General features: G+C 50.1%; 7 protein-coding genes and 1 non-coding gene across 8 annotated transcripts; 6 read left to right on the top strand and 2 right to left on the bottom strand.

Moving 5' to 3' along the window:
* Nucleotides 1-161: 161 nt before the first annotated feature.
* On the top strand, nt 162-1,363 carry LRP88_00130 (uncharacterized protein; the record flags this gene model as incomplete). Its single annotated transcript, XM_083236849.1, has 2 exons — nt 162-213; nt 267-1,363. The coding sequence occupies 2 exons, from the start codon at nt 162-164 to the stop codon at nt 1,361-1,363; spliced, it is 1,149 nt and encodes a 382-aa protein (XP_083107218.1).
* A 3,372-nt stretch (nt 1,364-4,735) lies between these two features.
* LRP88_00129 (trypsin-like serine peptidase) lies at nt 4,736-5,699 on the top strand (the record flags this gene model as incomplete). The annotated part of the gene is made up of 3 exons (XM_083236848.1): nt 4,736-4,877; nt 4,937-5,446; nt 5,494-5,699. 3 exons carry the CDS (start codon nt 4,736-4,738, stop codon nt 5,697-5,699), a joined length of 858 nt encoding a protein of 285 aa, XP_083107217.1.
* Nucleotides 5,700-6,168: 469 nt separating this feature from the next.
* On the bottom strand, nt 6,169-7,898 carry LRP88_00128 (uncharacterized protein; the record flags this gene model as incomplete). Its single annotated transcript, XM_083236847.1, has 2 exons — nt 6,169-7,539; nt 7,602-7,898. The coding sequence occupies 2 exons, from the start codon at nt 7,896-7,898 to the stop codon at nt 6,169-6,171; spliced, it is 1,668 nt and encodes a 555-aa protein (XP_083107216.1).
* Nucleotides 7,899-8,764: 866 nt separating this feature from the next.
* Nucleotides 8,765-9,472, bottom strand: LRP88_00127 (class I glutamine amidotransferase-like protein; the record flags this gene model as incomplete). Its single annotated transcript, XM_083236846.1, has 1 exon — nt 8,765-9,472. The coding sequence occupies one exon, from the start codon at nt 9,470-9,472 to the stop codon at nt 8,765-8,767; it is 708 nt and encodes a 235-aa protein (XP_083107215.1).
* Nucleotides 9,473-12,972: 3,500 nt separating this feature from the next.
* LRP88_00126 (uncharacterized protein) lies at nt 12,973-14,473 on the top strand (the record flags this gene model as incomplete). Its single annotated transcript, XM_083236845.1, has 2 exons — nt 12,973-13,656; nt 13,706-14,473. 2 exons carry the CDS (start codon nt 12,973-12,975, stop codon nt 14,471-14,473), a joined length of 1,452 nt encoding a protein of 483 aa, XP_083107214.1.
* A 2,931-nt stretch (nt 14,474-17,404) lies between these two features.
* Nucleotides 17,405-19,123, top strand: LRP88_00125 (Alpha/Beta hydrolase protein; the record flags this gene model as incomplete). The annotated part of the gene is made up of 1 exon (XM_083236844.1): nt 17,405-19,123. One exon carries the CDS (start codon nt 17,405-17,407, stop codon nt 19,121-19,123), a length of 1,719 nt encoding a protein of 572 aa, XP_083107213.1.
* A 310-nt stretch (nt 19,124-19,433) lies between these two features.
* LRP88_00124 lies at nt 19,434-19,505 on the top strand. Its single transcript has one exon. It is a non-coding gene; the product is annotated as a tRNA-Arg (tRNA).
* A 1,156-nt stretch (nt 19,506-20,661) lies between these two features.
* Nucleotides 20,662-22,274, top strand: LRP88_00123 (uncharacterized protein; the record flags this gene model as incomplete). The annotated part of the gene is made up of 2 exons (XM_083236843.1): nt 20,662-21,029; nt 21,077-22,274. 2 exons carry the CDS (start codon nt 20,662-20,664, stop codon nt 22,272-22,274), a joined length of 1,566 nt encoding a protein of 521 aa, XP_083107212.1.
* Nucleotides 22,275-22,304: the final 30 nt, after the last annotated feature.

The following is a 22,304-nucleotide window of genomic DNA, read 5'->3' as shown; positions in this document are numbered from 1 at the left end:
TTAGCATTGCCTCGCCTGACTTTGCCCCTGAAGGAGCGAAACGGTGCCCAGAGTTTGCCTTGGGCTGTTTTTTCAGAAGCGATGCACGAGTATATGTCCAAGCACAATTCCACATTTCCCTAGCAACGCCAGTTCCACATGGCGCAGATCAATTTGTCAAGATGTATCTCCAACGTATTGGCGCCGTCGTCGCCTTTCTCTGCTTCTTCCTAGGTGAGCACGTATCGAGCAGGTGCAAAACTCTGTCGAACTGACTTTTCTTGTAGAAGCTGTTTGGGCTGCGGGATGTGCTAATGTTACAATCAAATCCCAGGATGACGCTGATGAAGTTCGAAAGAACTGCAAAGACATCCAGGGATACCTGACTTTTGACGACTACCTCGACGAGTCCATTAATCTCGATGGTATCGAGTTCATCAACGGGGATATCACGTACACGGGAGAGTCCGAATGGGGGAATGAAACAGAAATCGGCGGACCGTATCCCACAACGTTGAAGCCCATCACAATCGAATGTTCAACTCTCAAGACGATCAACGGCTCCATCTACTTCTGGGCCTTTGAGGGCCTTTCGGAATTCCTGCTTCCCAAGCTTACTAGAGTCGAGGAGTCTTTTGTCCTGCAACGCATGCACTACCTCAGGAAGCTCGACATTACCAAACTCACGCACCTGGGGTCCTTCAACATTGAGGCGAACCACCTCACCGAGCTGAAACACGAGGGTCTCAAGGGTTTCACAGACGGCGCTTGGTCGCAAGGTCTTCAGTTCTGGGGGGTCAGGGTTTCATCGCTCGACAGCTGGTTCAAGTATCCCCTCACAGCCATATCTCGAGAGTCGGGGTACGATCGCCTCATGTCGTGGGCGCCAGTGCATATCAACGCCAACCGCCTTCCAAAACTCAAGAGCGTCACAATCGGATATGCAAATACCAGCAAGATCTGGATAAGGGCAAACAACACTGAGCTGACGCTCGGCAGCTCAGAAACAGAGACGATGAATATTGGGCTCCTGCAAATTGAGGGTGAACTCACAAAGATCACACGCGCATCCAACGTCAAGGAGATCAATGTCGGGGAGCTCTATTTTGATGGTTCTCCTTTGAAGGAGATTGATCTGACCATGTTTGACAAGATCACCAACCTCACGATTTCTGGCCATGGAAATCTGCAGAGGATTCGAATGCCGGCCAAAGCCGTTGACTGGAAGGACATGACAATCAAGATTGAGAGAAATCAGAACCTCACCCTGATATCAGAGTATCGCGACCCCGAGAACAAGAAAGACCAGTTCTGGTACTGGCCTAAAGGAAACATCAGCAGAATCAGCATCATCGGTAACCCTCTCTCCACCGGATTCTTGTGAGTTTCCTCATCTTCTGACGCTGGATCCATCTAAAGTGTGTGTTTTTAGCGACTCGTTCCTAGCAGCTCGCAACGGCTCGAATCCGGCCAAGGTCTTGGACTCTTTCTACTTGGAGCAGGCAGTACTCCAATATTCAGAACCAATGGGATTCAACTGCACGCCTTTTGAGGAGCTTCGTAACAGGTCGGTCCTTCCCAAGGACTATGAATGCTTGAATTACGACTCGCTGTCCTCTGCGAGTCATGCCTGGATGAGTTGGGGTTTTGTCGGGGTAGCATTTCTTTCAAGTGTTTTCTATTTATCCTAGTGGTAATCTGTATTAATATGACTTCATTGCCGACATTGGGATCGTGTAGGCTGGCAATTCCGTACCGTATTGAGGCACTCACGAAACATTGTTTACTATATTCGTAGGCGGCTCTTCCGTTTTGGTCCATTACTAAGCCTAATAGTATATGTCGAATAGTATCTTGGCCACCTAGAGTTGTAACATCCAGTCTTCCGCAGTAACACGCCTCTTAGACGCCCGTGATGTCAACGCCTCCTGCATACAGCCGCTCAGGCCCATCTCGATGTCCCAAGCCAAAGCCCCTTGCCGCGTTCGCCAGTTGATGTTTCAAATATTAAGCAATCGAGATTCCTCGATGCGACGAACCTTGCTCCATCATCACTTGAACAAACCCGCGGCCGAACATGCTCCGCCTCGTGCTGGACCTCCTATTCAGCTTCGCCATCGGTAAGAGCTTCCACGGCGCCCCGTTACCAGTGACTGACTGGACAGGTCCCACCTTGGGAGCGACGCGAACACCCAATTGGATCTGTGACCGATGGTGCTCCAGCAACTTCCCTGTCTCGTCCGCTCGCAGCGCGTGCATAAGAGATGCCAAAGCAGGCAAAGGAGTCTGCTTCAACTGTGGACCCAAGGCCAGCACCCGTGGCAAGACGCTGTGCGGCAACAGCTGTGTCGACACGAAGAAGGATAAGAATAACTGTGGAGCATGTCGCAATGTCGTAAGTGTGTGTTTATGAGGATTCTCGAGGGCCTGATTAATCATTTCAACATGGCTGGTGCAAAAAGTATCAGTCTTGTGATCAGGGCTCCTGCATCTGCTCAGCCGGATTGACCCTGTGTGGCGACGCTTGCAAGAACCTCTTAACAGACAAGAAGAACTGCGGCTCCTGTGGCAACATAGTATGTTAATCTCTTATCTCTTGTTATATCTTCTTACCTTAGTTCTAGTGTTTAGGTGGGACGATCTGTTCTGCAGGTAACTGCGTCTGCCCGGCCGGCATGTTCCCCTGCAATGGCGTATGCAAGAATCTTTCAAAAGACAAGAACAATTGTGGCACTTGTGGCAGTGCGGTAAGTTAATCTCTTCCCAGCTTCTGTGTCATCTTCTCACCCTCATGTGTAGTGTCAAGGCGACTCGGTTTGCCTCGGAGGCAGCTGCGGCTGTCCCAGCGGCAAAACCTGGTGCAATGACGGGTACTTTAACCTCAATACCGACTCAAGTAGCTGCGGAGTCTGCAAACTCCAGGTATCTTCATTTTCTTCATTCATTGTTACTTTGGCCCTGCTGACACATGCTTCAGTGTAGAGGCGGAGCCTCTTGTGTTGGGGGCGCCTGTGTCTGTCCTGGTGGCGCTGAAAACCAATCCTGCGATGGCCAATGCACCAACGTTAATACTGACTCTTGGCATTGTGGGAGATGCTACAACTACGTCTGTTTCCTTACTCCTCCTAAGACTTGTCCTTTCTCTAATGCCTTGTAGTGTGGGATGGGAGGCCCTTGCATTGGAGGCACCTGCACATGCCCTGCTGGCCAAACTATTTGCTTTGGCATTGCCTGCACCAACTTGGAGAATAATGACAGGAATTGTGGTAGCTGTGGCAAAATGGTACGTGTCTCTCCTTTCTCCCAGTCATTGTTTGTTTGTCTCATGTCCTATATTGTACAGGCGGAACCACTTGCGTTGGACGCAGCTGCCAGTGTCCTGCCAACCAAAAGCTCTGTGGTTACTGGTGCGCCACTGTTGATCGTGACCCGTTGAACTGCGGAGACTGTGGAAACAAGGTAGGCCTGCTCCCGTTCCTTCTATATCCGATTTTCTTGATCTGGTACTCCGTAGTGCCCAGATAATGGCTGGTGCAGCGGAGGCGTTTGCAAATGCGGCCCTGGCCAAACTGCATGGAGCGGTGTGTGCAGGTCCCTTGACTGGGACACGTACAACTGAGGAGCCTGTAGTAGAGCAGTATGATTTCTCCCTTTCCCTATACCTGGCTTTCTGAACTGATACTCTCTAGTGCGCACTTGATGGACGATGCTCAGATGGCTCTTGGGACCTTGAGACGGCGATGTATGCCCTCAAGACGGGATACGGTGCGCAGGCAGATGTATCGACCCTAATATCGATCCCTTTAACTGCGGACGATGCAGCAATATTGTAGGTCTCCTGCAATCGTTATCCTCTGCCCTGGCTTTCTTGATCCTTCTGCTGGGACGGTCAAATACAAAGTACATCCACAACTACTTTAGGATCCATGCTGATCCATGACTGGTGCGACAATAACTGCGTAGGAGGGCAATGTCAGTGATCAGCCTGTAAGTTAATGTATTTCCCTCTTGCCGCAGGAACTGACAGGAAAACAGCATACTGCATTGACGTCGGCAAATACTGCTCTCACAGGGGAGATTTGAACCTCGTCGCTACTTGTTTGGCTAAATATTGGCCCCTGAAACGGTCGCCTGGGGTTTACATAGTAGGGCAATCCTGCAATTCCGACTATGGCTACTCAACTACATTGTTTGACAAACGAGTCGCAGGTTGGAGCTTGAACTTGGACGGTGCTCAATACAGACAACTTATAGACATGTTTCTTAGAGAGCACGGATATATTCATCTTTGGCTTGTAGAGAAAAAGTGAAGGCGCAAATATAAATTTCGTCAACTTTCGAGTGTGAGCATGTTCATGGCGGGTAGCCTCCCGCGTCTAGACAACTGCCCGCATTCCGTCTATTGGCAATAGTCGCAGCCACGTTGCACGCGGTTCGCGTATCGAGTGCGCCAAGCCGCTCTGGGCCAGGACGCAAGTCTTGGCCTTCGGGTATTAGGCCTAGATCGCACTAATATTGCCCACCTGAATATCTGGATACGGATCTCTGTTCAGTCAGTGGCTGGCTGTCGTTTTCCAGCTAGCACCAATTACCTCAGTTGGAGGGGGAAGCCCAGGGCTGCATAAAAAGACGGCCATCTCCTCGCCCATGCCGAAGGTGACAGTCATCTTTAGCTTACCTATTTCTCGTAGCTATATTTTTCCATTAGTCAAGAATGTCTCTCTCTTCTGGTACTAACCGGGCCGCAACCTGGAAACTGTCGGATCCTGGAACCTCTCAACCCGTCGAGTCGATTGTGTTGCCTGACGATGGCAGTCGGGGTGGAGAGTCCGTTTTTGACCCGGATAAGCGGATTCTAGTCGATCGCGCCGATTTCCAGGATGGTGGAAAGTACCGCTGTAGGTAAACTTAATGAAGCGAGACAAACACCCAGCTGACAGCTCTCGCTTGGTTCCAGCCATTGTCAAGATCCAGAGTAGGTTCGAGAACACAAAAACGGGCCACTCCATCTGGAAAATAGGGACCGGCTGGCTCGTCCGCCCCGACCTCATCGTCACGGGTGGCGATGTCGTCTACTCCACGAGCCTCGACCTCGGTGCGTGCACGCAAATGAAGTGCTATATCGGCTACAACGGACGTGATTCAGTCAAGTCTCCTGGTGTTCAGAGCCGATATGGTGTCAACGTCGCCACGACGGCCAAGTGGGTTGAGACGAACCAAAACCGCTCGCGCGACGTGGCGTTCATTAAGGTAAATCGCCCTTTCGAGGGGAACCTCGGCACTTTCAAGTTCGAGACCACACCCTTGTCAGGCGAAAACGTCAAACTCGGAGTCGTCGGGTATCCTGGTGACAAGTCCTTCGATGATGAGCGCGGCGGGCAGATGTACGCCGAGTTCGCCAGCACCAGCTACGACCTCAATAAGAGTCCTCGTAACTTGATCGAGTACCAAGTCTCTACATTCGGGGGTAAGTTGCCATTCACACACGTTGATCATTTCTGACCGCCACATTAGGGCAAAATGGGGCTCCTATTTTACGAAAGGATGGTGGACAGATTGTTTCCATTGGCACCCACTGCTACGGCGACAGTGAGCACTGCAACTCGGGCACCTCGATTGGCAGCAAGTACGGGAATAACTATGACAGCTACATTCGCCTTTTTAATGATTCATCAGCCTTTGGAAATCAAGTCAACTTCGTCGAGGTGCCGCCTCAGTGATGGCGAGTATGATGCTAGGGTGAGTAACGTGTCTACCTACCTACAATGTATCTTTCCTATATTTTGATCAAGCGGAGGTATAATGAGAGCATTGACTCGAGGAGTTGGTAGCGTAGTTTTCTCTAAATACGATACATCTATATAACAAGCTGCTGTTTTCGCTCAGAATCATACGTATCCTATTAGCATTTGTCAACGTCCATGGTTATAGCTCATAAATATTAACTTGGTTGTCCATAATTGACTTGATTAGCACGCATGATGTCCATATTCAAACAACCCTCTGCTTCAGCCCCGTTTAACCGCAAAAGAAATACTTCTATTCATAGCAAAGCTTGATTTGGATTTCAGCTCATCTCCGCTACGGCACGAGGCGTCATCGCAGTCTAATTCATATCCCTCGGCCTCATCAACATCCACTTCAGCTAGTTTCCTCTACCTCCCCAGCATCAACCCATCACGGAACAGCTCACTCGGCTACCCATACTTGTCCCTCATACGTGGCTCCCTCTGTGCCGGGCGGATACCAACCAACAGGTGAAGGTGAATGTGGAAATGATGGGAATGGCCACGTTGTCCGTCTTTGACCAAAGTCCTCAGGAGGATTGCGATGAACGGTCCAGGTTGCGACTTCGGTGTCTATGTTGTGGACATAGTCTGGAAATCTGCACTGTGGAGGCCCGCCGTGGATGCAGCTCTGGATAGCCGTGCCATCAGGCGCCTGACCAGTCTCCCTGTTCTGGGTGCAATGATGCCCATAGATACAGTATGGCAGGTCGCAGGCATGTCCCTTTTCGCAGCAGAGTCGTCTTCTAAGGGTGCGGAGGATGCTGACATTCTCTTCCGTCCTGGGCATATCATGTCTGTAGGTACAGTTTGGTTGGCAGCTCCCCCCTAGGAGGTAGTAGCTGTTGCATAGACGGTAGTTCTCTACCTCGCTGAATTTCTGTCTGTCGTACTTTGGTACTACTTCGCCGGCAGCGACGTCAATCCTTGGACCCTTTGCGTTGTGACGGATCGTGACTTGTGGCCGTGGGGAGGCCAGCGCGAGATTCAACATGTTTGCGTGCTTGGCAAAGAATCCCTCCACGGGCTGGCAGCAGCGGCCGAAGAGCGACGAGACATCATTGTTGGCGGATGGTGCCGTCTGGTCAATAAGACAGAGTCTCAGACTCAGTTGGTTTGCCCTTGGCCGGGCATCTGGGTCATCCCTGTTGCACATTTCGGCAATGAGCGTTCGTAGTTCAGCCCCAACATGCAAGCCTGGTGTTTGCGACATCAGACTCCTCAAGTTCTCGTAGACCCGTCCCAGAGAGTATACGTCGCCAGAATGACCTGATGGGACCTCGGGAGGCCGATAGCCATCTGTGCCAAAGGTATCAGCCGTCTTGGAATTGTCCTCGTGGCCCCAGGCCTTGGATCCATCAAAGTCGGTCAGCCGAATCCCGTCAAGGATGGTCGTCTCCCCGCCTTGCTGACCGTCCTTTACCACCGAGTATTGGCCATTGCTCGGAAAGATGAGGATGTTGGATGGTTTGATGTCCTTGTGCCGAACGCCCTGGCCGTGCATGTATGAGACGGCTTCGGCCAAGCAGCCAAAACTCGCGGCGACGCGACGGCCAGCCTTGAGCACGATATCGTCGAGTTTCCCGGTGGGCGTGAGAGTTGTGTTGGTGATGAGGAGGAGCCGGTCGACATGCAACCCGGTTTCGGTTGGAACGTCGATTACAGGAGTCTCGGGGTTTGCTTTGTAGTATCGCAACACCAAGTAATATCGCGCATGAACTCTCTCAGAGAGCAGACGGCGACTGGCCAGAAGAGAACCTCGAGTTGCTGTGGGCTTCCATACGTGTATGATCCGACCAGTTCAATGATATGCTTATGTCGAAGTCGCCTCAGTACCTGAACCTCTTTGCGCAGCTCGATCACATCCCTCTCTCTCTGGGTGCTCATAGGTCCGACGTTATACGTCTTCTTTGCAAGGGACGTTCCACGGCATTTCACCTCTGTGACGGCGCCATTGCTAATGCCCAAGTGCCTGCCAGGAGTCAATGGTGGAGAATCTTCTCCAAAGTCGACGTGGCGACTGACGATGCTGCCGCTCATGCTCCAGTCCTGCATGACGATGTCGTTAAACCCCTCAACCAACTTTTGGACGAGGCCATGGTGCGCTGGCTCGGGGGCTGCAGTCTGCGTCATCTCGGCGCTTGTAAGGTGTGACAGGTGTGACTGGTTTGATTGTGGACGGGGTGGGTGAAATGTAGGAGAAGAAGTTGGTGCCCAGTACATAGGCAGAGTCCGTAACAGCGTCTTATATCCCCAGAAGGAGGACTAGGTCGCTATACAGGCTGCAGGCCTTGCCGCTGTCATGAGACAAGACGGCCAGTCAACAGTTGCACTTGTCGCCCCCCTTGCCCAAGAACAAACGAATTATCATGGTGCTTGTGGATCAATGGCGGTGATCATCGTCTATCCTAAAAATAGCATGGAAGCCATTGGGGGAATTGTGCTGAATGCATTGTTAGGGCAATCATATAACCGCCAGCCTCGTGCGGCTGAAGCTAGATTATGCCCATGAGTGGGTGGGCTATACGTGTGCCGTTGGGGGCATCGATGAAGCTGCAGGTGGCGTTCATTGGGCTACACCTAACCGACCAATGATTCCACCAGAATTTGAAAGCCTAGAGTCCTTTTTGTTGGTATTTGTAGCAGCTGAAATGTAGCAGCGATCTTAGCAACATGGCCTCGTGACATCGAGATGGATGGACGGCATCGACTTGGCGTATTACTCCTGCACGAGTTGCTTTTGGTTACGACGTGTTTGTCCGTGGGTCTGTCTATACAGACAGGGCAAAAATCGTCAAGGCCAAGACGGCCCTCGACTTTCGTGCCAGCCTTGAGGGGATCCTTTGGCGCGTAATAGCCGTCCAGCATAAAAGACAGCCAACAAGAAACTCCCCCCTTGTTAATTTTCGACCAATACTGGAGTGTGGAAAAACTGTGGTTGTAACTTATCTAGATACTCAAAATCTAATCTATCGAGTTGCATGCTGCTTCAGGTACTCCTAAGGAAACGCATGAGTGAAGAGCTGGTTTCCACTCTCATCATATCTCTTGGGAATAACGTTTTGAACACCCTTAATGTCCCTTGGCTCAAAGTCCAACATAGAGCCTCCATGAGCGAGCACATCCGATCCATAGTTCTCCTTGATCCAGTAGGAAAACATGTCCATACCAGCTACGGCACCACCGCCAGTCCAGATGTTTCCGTCAACAACCCACTTCTTGTCGCTGACCCAATTGACGTTGGGATACGTTTGCTTCATCAGATTGAACGCCAAGTTGTTGATGGTGGCATTCTTTCCGTCCAAGACACCTGTTGACGCTACAACTGCTGCGCCGGTGCAGTTGGTGAAGAGCAGCTTTCCAGCAGCAACGTGCTTTCGAAGAAAGTCGGCATGCTTAGGGTGCAGCTTGAAGTTGACAGGGTCAGGACCTCCAAGCAAGAGGATGTCGAGCTCGGGGCAGTCATCCACAGTCGCGGAGGGCACGATGGTGAGGTCGCTCGAGAGCAGCTGGAAGGGCTCTTTATCGACGCCGATATGGTAGAAGGTGAATTCGGGGGCACGGGAAATCGTTTCATCCGTTACTCCACTCAAGGGCTGGAGCGCTTTCATGTACCGCTTGGTGCAGGAGTTGAGGATGTCAATTGGGCCAAGGACATCGATGGCCTGGTAGTCGTAGAGGAGAGCGCCGATGTTGAGGGGAGTCATTGTGTATTCGTGTAGAAGTGATGATATAGAAGAGGGGTAATGGAGGATGAGTAACCTGAGAATGATAGAGTGAAGTGCTGGAGGGATTCAGATCTTATATAACCTTAGATCTGCATGCATGTGTTGCGTGTCATGCTGCTACAAGGTGTATATATCCGGAAAGGCTCGGTGGTTAACCATCTATCCTTACTGGCTCGGTTCTTGATACCTAGATGGGAATTAGTGTGATCAACTCCATGAAAGACGTGAGGATTGGCGGGGGCTGGGCCTGAGGAGTCGGAACATCGGGTGAATGGGAGTGAGAAATAGGCCGTAAGGTTTCGGAGGAATCAAAGACATCAACTTGAAACACGTAAGGGCTAGTCAGAGTTTCCGAAGGGCTTCGGATCATCAAAACAACGATATAACAGTTCCTCCAACGGCGCTACATAGTTTCGGCCTGGTAGTTGGACAATACATACTCTCGGTCCTATCGCATAGCACCTAGTGGTTAGTTAAGTAATTCTAAGAAGCTGGAAACCTGAACATGAAAACGAATTTTCGACGCGAATTTCCATCAGCTTCGGGCCCTCGCAAGACAAACTGTGGGGTTGGCATAACATCCGAAGCTCATCGGATCTTAACAAATTTGGCCCGACCCCGACTGCTAAGGGTAAGCGAACAGTCAACCGACAGAAGTGAGACTCTGAATGTGACGGTGTTCCTTGTCAGGAGTATTCTGCTCACGAATGAAACCCTTGTTTTGAGTTCTTCTCTCAATGCAGATTCCCGGCCTTGAGCGATCCAGTGTTGCAAAGGGCATGAGGTCTACGAATAGTCGCATTTCTACCGCTAAAGTTCTGTCACCACAACCCCATTCTTGTGCGTGAAAAAATAGCGTCATCTCTATTTCCTACTCGTTGTGGGTAATGAATCGATTTAGGGCGCAAGCTATCGGGATTTTGGGATACACCCCCCTACCAAGCACGTGGTCAACCGCAGTTCCGAATGTACAAGTTATGAGGGAGGAAGATCGTCTAACACAGATGTCACCAATCTGGGCCGCCCAATCTAGGCAGTACGTCATGTCGGCATCGATAGAGCAAATGACATTGGAATCTGTTCAGGAAACGTTGCGTACAGTGAAGGAATGGCTTCCTTGACGAAACATCGGCACATCTAATGCGTCTATGGGAGCACCGAGGGCTCTGAGCCGAACCTCCAAATACCCTGTGGGCATTCTCCCTTGGATAATGTTCGCTATTAATGGGAGGTATTGAAAATTAGTTAATACAAAACTAGCATGGAATACGATGTGACAGGGTATCAGGGTCCTGATATCGCGGATGATGGTCCTTAAGGTCTATCATCTCCGGCATTATAGATACCTACCCTGAAGAACCGCCACAACCGCCGCGAAGAGTAGGTATGATCCTTAAGTATAAATAGAGATCTTTTAAATCAAATGAAGACGAGGCAAGAGTTGATTCTGGTCTGTCAGTCGTCAAAGACTTGAAGAGATTGGCGTCTACAGGTCAGGGCCACCATCCTCTCTCTTCAGCCAAGAGGAAAACGGATAAACGGCTCCGCCTCGAGTAATCTGAAAGCACCTGAATAAAAATCGTCATAATGTCGTGACTAAATCGGGGACTCGGCCCAATACCACTGTCTTGAAGCTTGTTGCAGTAACCATCAAGGTCAATTTACATCAGTGGCCAACAACTGTGCTTATGAACTTTGACTAGTTTAATTCGGAGTTTAACTAGGATATAGGTGGTTCCTATGAGCCTTGGAGAGAATTGAGAGAACGATTGCGGCTGTCTCGGATAAGCTGAGGGCTGTCGCATCAAATTGAGATCGGCCGCTGACTCTCCAGACTCTGGTGACGGCTGATACCTTGACGCAGCATTCCTTCATGCATATTGTCAACAAGTTGCGGGATGACTCTTGAGTCTTTGATCGCCGACTTTAACTCTCGTGTGTTCTTTTTTGCTTTTTTCTACATAGGCCCAATTGACCTAACTTGATAGGCACATCAGTACCGGGTGGCTGGTTTTTCCAACTGCTCGACCACTACTTCACCCTATAACATCGGTAATTCTTATACATACTCATTAATTATTTTAGTGTGATTTTAATTATATAGTTGGGCAAGAACGCTTTGTCTCTTGTCGGATCCGTATCCTCAAACTTTTGCGGAGGCCGCGGGGCACCGTCGGTGCTGATCATTCAGTGGTGACATTGCTTGAGGGCACCATGCAACCGTGAAACTTCGACACTAGATGAATATGAGAGTTGCTGGATTGTAACTATGTCACGAAACAAAGCAAGGACGAGGATAGGTTGCTAGTTGAAGTCAAATTTTCCGAACAATCCGACGCGTCGTTGGGAAGTGGCAAATTGTCTGTTTCTCCTTCAAGGTCCAAGACCATCGCGTTGGGGGTTGGACCCTTGAATTTTGGCTTGGCTGTCAAACGAACACCAAGATAACGCGGCTTGTCGAAATCCACGAATCGTATTTCTCCGAGGATTGCGTCTTAGTTCCTGTACGCCACGCAAAACAACTACCGACAATTTGCCTAACCACACAGGCCAAGTCGTATTCAATAAAACACACACAAAAACTGAGTCAGGAATATTCATGCCATGCACTGCTAATGACCCTGATTGCGTATTTGCCGAGGTGTTTCAGGATTGTTTTTCCAGCCGAAGGGGCGCGGCGTCCATCAAAGAAAACTAGCGCAGCGCCAAAGTTGAAGCCATCGCCAAACACAGTTAAGCCCCAATCTGATAATGGTCTAGTGAGGGACGTTTGCCAACGAGGCACCGTTACATGGCCGAGAAAACTGACTCGTGCTAGCGACGCCACTTGTCAAAATGCCCTTGTCCACAGCAATCTGGATGGTTACATGATAGGATTTGAGGCGAGCTGCCCTGGTTGATGTCGTTACAGGGTCTTGTTCCTGCTGCATGGTTGAGCTGGAGCATCTCCAGACATAAGCGAGTGATCGATCTGCACAACAGATCGGATTCGCGAGACTCGAGCAGCAATAGCGTTGTCCATCACCTACGAGTGGGCCATTAGTCACAGCTTTCCATTAAAGAATCCGTAATTGTTCTGGTCCAGCGTCTAGAAGCTCTGAAAAAACCCTTCGTCTCGGCGTTATTCTGCACCGAACGGCGGTCAAAGCGGTGTTCGAAAAGAATGTGTCAACGCTAGCCTCGGCCGGGAAGGTTCTGGTTCAGGGGCATATCGCCGAGAGCCTCAAGCAGCTTGGCAGAGAGCTAGGATGTTCTGCATCCGAGCGTAGACGCAGGGGACCCTTTTAAACTCAATGGTTTGCGCGCCCAGCTGACTGGTTAACGTAACATCGCTCTGTGTTGCCCCGAAAGACAAAAGAGTCTGGTTCCTGCACTTCGGAGGCTCTGCATCTGTCAGGATGCTGTTCTCTTGTCATTGTCTTTAACACAAGTTGGACACGAGTGTTTCTTGCCTGCTCACTCCCGCTGGCATCCTCACCATGGCTTGGGGCGACCTCCCTGCCGAGAGCCGAACTCTAGAGCCCCTCGGATCCGATCTACGTAACGGCTTGACCGCCATCACCGTCCTCGCCTTCATTTCCTTTTTTGCTTCTAGCGGACTTTTCTTCTACCTCGTGTATAAGCTTGCGACATGGCATTTCTTCATTAGGAATCAGCCAGCCGGACATATTCAACAACAGACCGGCACAATACAGAGAGCCCTCGACTTTACGCTTGGTATCGACGGAATTTTCACCGATAACAACGCCAACAATGGAGATAATCAGGATGCTGGGAAGGCGGATGGTGAAGAACGGCGGAAGCGACCCAATCAGTTCCTTATCCTCATCATCAACCTACTTCTGGCCGACATGCATCAGGGAGTAGCCTTCTTCCTCAATGCCGAATGGCTAAGGAGAGATGCCATCGTCGTCGGCACTGCAACCTGCTACACCCAAGGACTGTTTGTATCGCTAGGCGACTTAGCATCAAGCATGTTCATCACTGCCATCGCTTTGCACACCTACCTAGCAGTGGTTTCGCGCCGTCGCACGCCTCAGCTGGCGCTGTACCTGGCCATCGTCGCCATCTGGATATTCGTCTATGTCATATCGTTTGCACCTATCGCTGCGACTAGTAACGGAGCCGAGTATGGTGGATTCTTTGTCCGCGCCGGGAGTTGGGTACGTATCACTGTCTCTCAGAGTGAACTGTGACACTGACTTGAACCAGTGCTGGATGAACCGACGATATGAGAACCTGCGACTACTAACACACTACCTCTTTATCTTTCTCGCCCTTGGTACAACCTCGATCCTTTACACTATCATATTCCTCAACATTCGCCGCCAAGCTCGATCTGGATCTTCCAACGACGATGAGGACAACGCTCAGCTCCAGCTTAGTCGCAACCCTGCCTTCCTCATCTACCCCGTCATCTACGTTCTCTGCACCCTTCCTCTAGCCGCGGGCCGTATCGCGACGATGGCTGGGGCCAAAGTTCCCAACGGCTACTTTTGTTTCGCCGGTGCAATGATTGCCTCGAACGGATCTTTCGACTGCCTCCTCTTTGGCACGACACGAAACGTCATCATCTTTGCATCCAAATACGAAGTCGACTCGAAGGACATTGGCTTAGGAACCTTTGCATTCTTAAAGACACCCATGAACCGCCGTTACGGCAACACCATCTCAATCCAGGGCGGTCATCAACACAGCCAAGAAAACGACAACGCAGGAGGTTGGTGGACATGGTCAGGACGATCAAGCGGCCATGAACCACGAAGTCGGAAGGGTTTGGCACGGACTATCAGCCAAGAGTCACTTCGAGGACCTGCCATCCAGATGGACATGGTCACGTCTGTGGTTGTTGAAGTCGACGATGGTGCGGAAAGGGATCCTAGATATCCTGATCCTTCGTTGAGCTCTAATCCGTCGCTGAATAGCACCGAGAAGGATTTTACAAAGGTGATAGAGAGGACGTCATATACAAAGTCATAGTACACAGTTAATAATGCAATTGAATCAGCCAAGTATCAGACCTGGATTTCATCTGCTGTGTCGTGTTCTTTCCTTTTTCTCTCAGTTCGTGACTTTTGTGGATTACCCACACCGGCTTGAGAGACTTTATCACTGATCGCGTTGACAATCAGGGCAATATTGTTGAGCAGTGAGCCTATCCCCTTCTGTGCTGACGATGATTACTGATTTCCTAGTAATGGAAAAATGAGGTGGAATGTTGCTCACGGACGTAAATACACGAGCTATAAAATCTGCCTCTTGGGTGACCTTCTATGTACTAACTTGGGTCTCCGATCCACTAAAGAGAAGGGCCATTGACACCGACAACAATAACAAGGCTGAAGAAACTCCAAGTTCATACTGAAACCTACGCATCTTTAAGATGACCCGTCTCCAGGTAATTTTGCTCGTCTCTCACGAGTACGTCCCCATCCCCGGCCACTGGGCAATCCTCGTCTCCCCAGACATGACAATAGAAGGAACGCTATTCAACACCCTGGGAAATCACTTTCGCGGATTTTACGTCGATGTCAAGAAGAACATTTGCCCCAATCCCGGTGAGTGTGTCAGCTCGTTTGTCTTGGGCTCTGTCGATAAGCCAAAACTTGCACGTATGGAGGAGATCGCCAACTCGACCCCCGAACCTGCTCCTGACTGTCAAACTTGGGCACAGTGGTTTGCTCAAAGGTTGGTTGATGAGGGAATCTTGCACGCTTCGGCAATGGAAAAGTTTGAGACGGCACCCAGAACCTAGTTTGACGGAGTAACTACAGTTGCCTGGCACGTGTGTGGTATGCGTCTCGTAGGAGCTTGTTATTTTCGTAAGCCCAGAGGCGGGGAATCATTATAGATGTCTGTAATCACAGGAACTATCAACAAGTACGGAGGCTGAATTTTAGGATTATTTTCGCGGGCTGTCTGCTGAGTCAAAGTAGACATCTAAGTATTGGTGCCCCGATAGCCCCCAAGGTAACTGTTGAACAGGCCAACGTAGGTCTGATCCCTTGGTATGTCTACGTAATTCAGGCTTTGCTCCAGTTCCTACATGTTAGTTCTTCAAGCTTACACAATGCACTGCTCACATTGCTGCTCATAATCGCAATAGTAACAACGCTATACCTGTAATTGCCTTGACCGGCTCGAGAGACCCTTATCACTGATCGTATTGATTAAGCGGTGAAGTGTTTAGCAGTGAGACTATTCCCAAGAGTCACCTTCTGACCGAGTGACGATAGCCTGTCGTGACGAACAGATATCCACAGTGGTAAGTTAATCACACACGTAGATACACATGGGTAGTATAAATTCTGTTTGTCCCGTGGACCTGCCATCGAGCCACGCAAATCTCTCATCTACCAAAGCAATCTCAACAACAAGAACGACTCCAACTAACACCAACACTCGAGTATTCCCAAGATGGCTGTCACGGTATGGTTGCTCGTCAGCCACGACACCGCCGCTATACCTGGCCAGTGGTCAGTCTTTGTAGCAGGAGACAGGAACAAGGCAGGAATCTTATTCAACAATCACGGGATCGCAACGGGGTATGTCCTCACTAGCGTGGTGACATCCAGCATCATCATGCTGGGCGTCATCGTTGACCCAGGACCTCGCTGTTCGGAGAAGATGCGAGAGACCGCTAAGGCCATTGTCATGCCAGAGAAACCCGCGGGTGCTCTTCCCAGTGTATTGTCTTTCTCTTTTGAAAAATGATGCTTGCGCTAACCGTTTACTTAGGTGGCCGACAGCGAAGTGTGGGTGTCCGCGTTTATCCAAGGCCTGATTAAGCAGGGTTATCTGGAACAAGTCACGATGGAAAAGTTGCGGGTGGCACGTCAACTGCATCTGAATGGACCACCTATCGATGTCTGATGTCTGGGGCTTGTAATGGCACGCGCTGTATGTCATGGAAGGTGATCATTAGCTGAGGCGAGTCGGTATGCAAATCACAAACGCAAATGCATATGAATGCTATAAAACCTGACCCTTCCTCGGATCTGCTATCAACTAACGTGAACTTCTAATCTACCACAGTGTCATCTTTATCAAAAACAACTACTCTAACTTACATCAAAGCCCGAGCATTCTTAAGATGGCTCCCCTCAGCGTAATGTTGCTTATCAACCACGACGATGCATCTATACCTGGCCAATGGGCAATTTTTATAGCAACGGATAGGAGACAGTCTGGAACCCTATTCCGCGCTGTAGAAAAACGATCCGATGGGATTAATCGTGAACTCAGAAAGGGTTTTGTTATTAATCCCCAAGAGACGGTCAGCGTCGTCACTCTAGGGGCTATCGTTGACTCGGATCTTTGCCTTCTAGAAGAAATTGCCGCCGAAGTCGTCATGCCCTGGGCCAAGGGCGCTTTGTCCAAGGTATCATCTTTCTCTTTGCATCTTGGTTGGAGAAATGAGGTTTGTGCTGACGGTTTATTCAGAAAGCTGATTGCCGAGAATGGGTCTTCTTGTTCGTTCAAGGGCTGGTTCGGGATGGCTTTTTGAGACCTGTTGTAATGGAGAAGTTGCGCTTGGCACGTGAACTGCAGTTAGACGGACTAGCTATACGTGTCTAAGGCTTGTGGATGTTATATGCAACATCTCATGAAAGCTGACCATTGACTGGGCCCAGCGTCTGGCAATATTGTAGTAGGTAGTTGGTCCAGATGCTAGCAATCAGGCAGTCCACCTAACTATCCATTCTTAGACAAAATTCTACGTATCTACTTGAAATATTCTTTTTTTTAGCGAAATATTTCTTTCAACGGGGAATGTAGGTACCTGGATGGTCTCTCCAGGTAACAGCACTGTGCCTAATTACGTTGACCCAGATGACTCAGCGTGTGCTATGAAATACCGCCACCCGGCAACCACCAAGGTCGCGTCTCATCTCACCAACAACATCAACCATGAATGAGAAACGACCACTCAATCCCGTCATCTTGGACGGATCCAAGCCCAAGTCAGGCCTCGGACGATGGAAGTACCTCTGCATCGGCGTCACTGTCCTCGCCGTGTGGCATTTCCTCGTCCCTCACGTGAGGTGCCCGCATCACCACCATTCGCGTCTCACGTATCCTGGCGAGAGCATCACCTGGGAACCGTGTGGAAGCATCAAGGATCGCCCTCTAGAGTGCAGCAGCGTTGATGTCCCGATTGACCAGTTCAACAAGGATGCAAGCGACAAGACTTTCACCATCCCCATTATTCGTCTGCGCGGAAAGGAGGGGAGCCAGAACATCCTACTGAACCCCGGAGGTCCCGGCGGCAGCGGCTTCGAGTTTATCCATCGACGAGGCGAGCAACTCAGCACCATCATCGGCGATGACCTCCACCTCTTGACTTTTGATCCCCGAGGTGTCAACTCGTCCAAGCCTCACGCTTCGTGCTATCCCACCAAGGAGGCCCGCAGGCAGCTGAGCTCTGTAAACACCGCAGACCTCACCCAGAATGGCCCCGAAATGTATGCCTGGACTCACAACTTTGTCAGGGCGTGCGATGACACGATGGGCGAATACGGAAAGTACATCAACACCCCACAGACTGCTGCCGACATGAACAGCATTCTGGACGCTGTTGGCCAGAAAGACATGTACTATTGGGGCTTCAGCTACGGGACGCTGCTCGGCCAGACCTACGCCACCCTCTTCCCGGAACGTTCCCACCGAGTGATCATTGATGGCGTCGTTAACCAGTTCAACTGGTACGGAGAACGCATCGACATGGAAGATATGGTCGATACCGAGAATGTCCTTGACGGTCTTTTGAAGGAGTGCATCAAGTCTGGTGATGAATGCGCGATGTCATCTCTCGCAGACTCTTGGGAAGGGCTCAAGACAAAGTTTCTCACTTTCATGAGCGAGCTCAAGCAGCAGCCCCTCAATGTCTACGTCAACAACAGCGTATACGGCCTCTTGGACTACCAAAAGATTTGGTACGGAGCACTCTTCCCAGTTCTTTATAAGCCGGCCAACTGGTACAACTTTGCCGACCGTATTGGCAAGCTAATGAACGGGAACGCGACCGCTGCCCTTCAGGACTACGGACTGGATGATTCACCCGATGGCGATGATTCTTTCTACACCATCAGCCTCAACGATGGTGTTTCTGGTCCCAAGTACTGGCCTCAGGATCTTGATTCGCTTTTGAACGTCATTGTTCCCTCGTTCAATCGCAGTGTCTTTGCCCAGGATGATCTCGTCTATTTCTTTGCCAAGCAACAGTGGCAGATCCCCAAGACGCACAACTACGTCCCGCGCAATGGCGTTCAGACCGCCCACCCTCTTCTGATTCTCACCACCACCTACGACCCCGTCTGTCCTCTTGTTTCAGCACGATCTGCTCGAGCTGCCTTTGAAGGTTCCAGGATTGTCGAGGTTGAGGGCTACGGTCACTGCTCCGTCGCAGTTCCGTCGCTCTGCCTTGCCAAGCACGCCCGGGACTTCCTTTATCGTGGAATCCTACCTGAGAATGACACCAAGTGCGAGGTTGATGAACCATATTTTGTCAAGCCCAACGCATCTGCGACTGTCAAGATATTTGACAACGATGAAGACCAGGCTATTCACTTGGCTCAGATTGAGTTGGCCAGTGACCCTGAGTGGCCACGACCTCGAGGCCCTTGGTGAAGCTGCGGGGATGGGTACTGTACGTGATGTTTGCTTTTGGTAACGAGGAGTGATGTAAGATAGCTTGTGCGTAGGCTTCAAATTGCGAACAAGTTTCGATCGATTGATGAGCTTCTTATGCTTCGCTTGAGCGTTGACTGCGCCATATTTAGGGATGAAATTCCAAACATCCCTGTCTGAGCGATTACAGCCATCGAGCGGATCTCTGCTCTGTCTACCTACCGAAGAGGTGAGTGGTAGACACTACTTGGCTCAGGCCTTGGCGCATAATCCTCAATTGCAATCCCGACTCACAAGCGACACCAAGATTGGTCGCGTGGCCCAATGGCAAGGCGTCTGACTACGAATCAGAAGATTCTGGGTTCGATCCCCAGCGTGATCATTTTTTTTTGTTACGCTCCTCAGCTTTCGTGAAACACCTATAACACACTGTCTACATCTTTTTTACTCTACTGCAGAAATGAGAGAATAACCCGGGTGTGCATTATCTGCCGGCAGTTCAATGTCTGACACGGATCAGCAAGTTCACGTTACATCCGGTTGTCATCATCTCCACTCTGTGTTAATGTGTAACCCTTCCTGTCTCTTAAGTATGATGAGATACTGCGCTCCCCTTGCTTTTGGGCATTGGGATTGATGGAAACTCTATGAAGGAATAGCTGTATATTTTATCGTATGACAGAGATTGGCAGTAGGAATATTGGGCTCTGAGCCGGTGTCCCCTCTCCGCGATTATAAAACAGTTGACCCCCAGTCCGCCTTTTTAATAAAGTCTGCTGGACAAACTTCCCTTAGAGCTTCATATTTCTTTTAAAGCTTCTCAAAGGGAATATTAATCTATCACTCGTTGCATTTTATGCCCAATTTTTTTGCGCTCTCAATTGCAATCGCAAAGTCAGCCACCATGCAAGTGTTGATCAAGATCCCAACCCTATACCGCCTCCTCTTTCTGTACCTTGAACCTTTTTGCGCTATCGGCGCAGCCATACAGACGCATTTCGCTCCTGCAATCTTCCTAAACACCATGTCTCAGACGAGCAAGTACGCACCCGACAATCAGGTTATTTATGACCAAGTTGCCGCTCTTTACACACTCTTTGCCTTCAACGAAGCTGTCCTTTTGAGATTGACAAACGATATTCGTGTGTGGAAGGGTGTATTTGTTGGGATATTTCTCTGCGATATTCTCCACCTGTATGCGAGTTGGGCCTCTCTTGGGAATGATGTGTTCTGGAATCCTCTTGCATGGAGAGTCGAGGACTGGGCGAATCTGGGGGCGCTTTGGGGACTGGGAGTCGTTCGCATTGCTTTTCTGGCTGGAGTCGGGCTTCAGAAAACCAACGCCAGCATCAAGAGAAAATAGGAATGGTCTGGTAGCTTTGCTTACCCACTAGGTTATGAATTATCGTATGGGTATTGGTTAGCTCAGAAGTAAGACATTTGACTAGGCTTCCATTGCTTACGTTGCTGATCTTCACTGCGAATTGCCCACGTCAGGCCTCAGCCTTGCTCAAACAGAGTTGTCACGGTCGCAGACCATGGATCTATTTTGCTCACCAGACTTTGCCTTGCATATCGAGGAGCTTGCACGCCGCAACCGAGTACCTGGCTTCTCCATTGCAGTTGTTCAAAATGACCGAGTCGAGTCTGCGGGGTTTGGAATGGCTTCTGTTGAACATGACAAACCATGTACAGCTGACACACTGTTTGACATTGCGTCATCCTCAAAGTCCTTGACTGCTGCCTCGATCGCATTGTTGGTCGATGACAAGAAGAATTATCCTGAGATCCAGTATGATTCTGTCATGTCCAAGCTGTTGCCTGACGACTTTGTCATGGCCGAGGATGAATACACCAAGGGCATCACTATTGACGATATCCTCGGACACCGAACTGGCATGCCTGGGTAAGTATGCTCTCCAAGGTCAAAGTAACCCACTTACCGGCTTCTAGACATGACGACTCCTACATGGGCGAGCACTCAACGCAGCCAGACAATGCAAAGTCCATCACCCGAAACCTGAGAAATCTTGCCCCCGCTGCTCCTCTGCGCTCGAGATACATCTACTGCAACATAATGTACACCGTCGCGACGCACCTGGTAGAGGTGAAGACCAATAAACCTTTCAGCGAATTCCTGGAAGAACGCTTCTTCCAACCTCTTGGTATGGACTCGAGTAGCCTTCAACCCGACGGGGCTAAAGCAAAGGGGTTGGGAGACGGACTAGCCAAGGGGCATATTTGGGACAAAACAACCTCGTCGTACCGTGAAATCGAAGCCAGGAACTGTCCCGAGGGCCAAGGCGCTGGCTCAGTCATCTCAAGCGCCAACGACATGATCAAATGGATCAAAGCGATCATCAACCATGAAGGTCCTATCAACGAGAACGTGTACCAAGGTCTGACCAAGGAGCGATCTTCTCGAGAACCAAAAGGTAGGAAGCTCAAGCATCATATGTCTTCGACAAAGTACACCGCGGGAATGGAAGTTTACTGGTACCGTGACCATGCTGTCTACGGTCACAATGGAGTCGTGTCTGGCTTTGGAAGTCGCTTCATCTTCCTCCCAGAGTTCAAGTTTGGCGCTGTTGTTCTTGGGAACGCGGAGGGGACAAACTCTGTGGCCGCACAACTGTTCCGGGATCTCATAGACGAGGTCGTCGGTGTGGCGAAAGAGGAGCGTACCCAACTTCTCACCAAGCAAATGATTGCGAAAAGTCAGAAAGATGGGAAGGCAAAGAATAGAACGCAAGGGAAACAAAGAAACGAAGGAGGAAGTATCACGAAAAAGCCTAAGGAGAAGCAAAAAGACAACCGGAGCGAAACCGCCCCGTCCCAGACAAGACCCCTCGGTCAATACACGGGCTACTACTGGAACGCCGGGTATCATGGTATGAAGGTCGAGATCAAGGACGACGATTTGTTCATAGATGCTACGGACCGCTCGATGGCTTTCACTCTCGTCTTTGAGCATCAGCGAGACCAGACAAAGTACATTGCACATCTGTCTGATTTCTGGGAGGGAGGTGATGACCTGATCCCGGCCGAGTTTGCGTTCGATGGTGATTGGGCCGTCAAAATGGGATTGGAATTGGAGCCTCTCATTGGGGATAAGATTTGGTTTGAGAGGAAAGACTCGGTGGGACAGTGACGATTTGGTACTTGAAAATTGAAACCGGTC

Source organism: Fusarium phalaenopsidis (genome assembly GCF_050370095.1).
Source record: "Fusarium phalaenopsidis strain FUZ10S chromosome Unknown contig_32274, whole genome shotgun sequence".
NCBI lineage: Eukaryota > Fungi > Ascomycota > Sordariomycetes > Hypocreales > Nectriaceae > Fusarium > Fusarium phalaenopsidis.
Note: the sequence above shows the minus strand (reverse complement) of the source record. Positions and strands in the feature narration are given on the sequence as shown.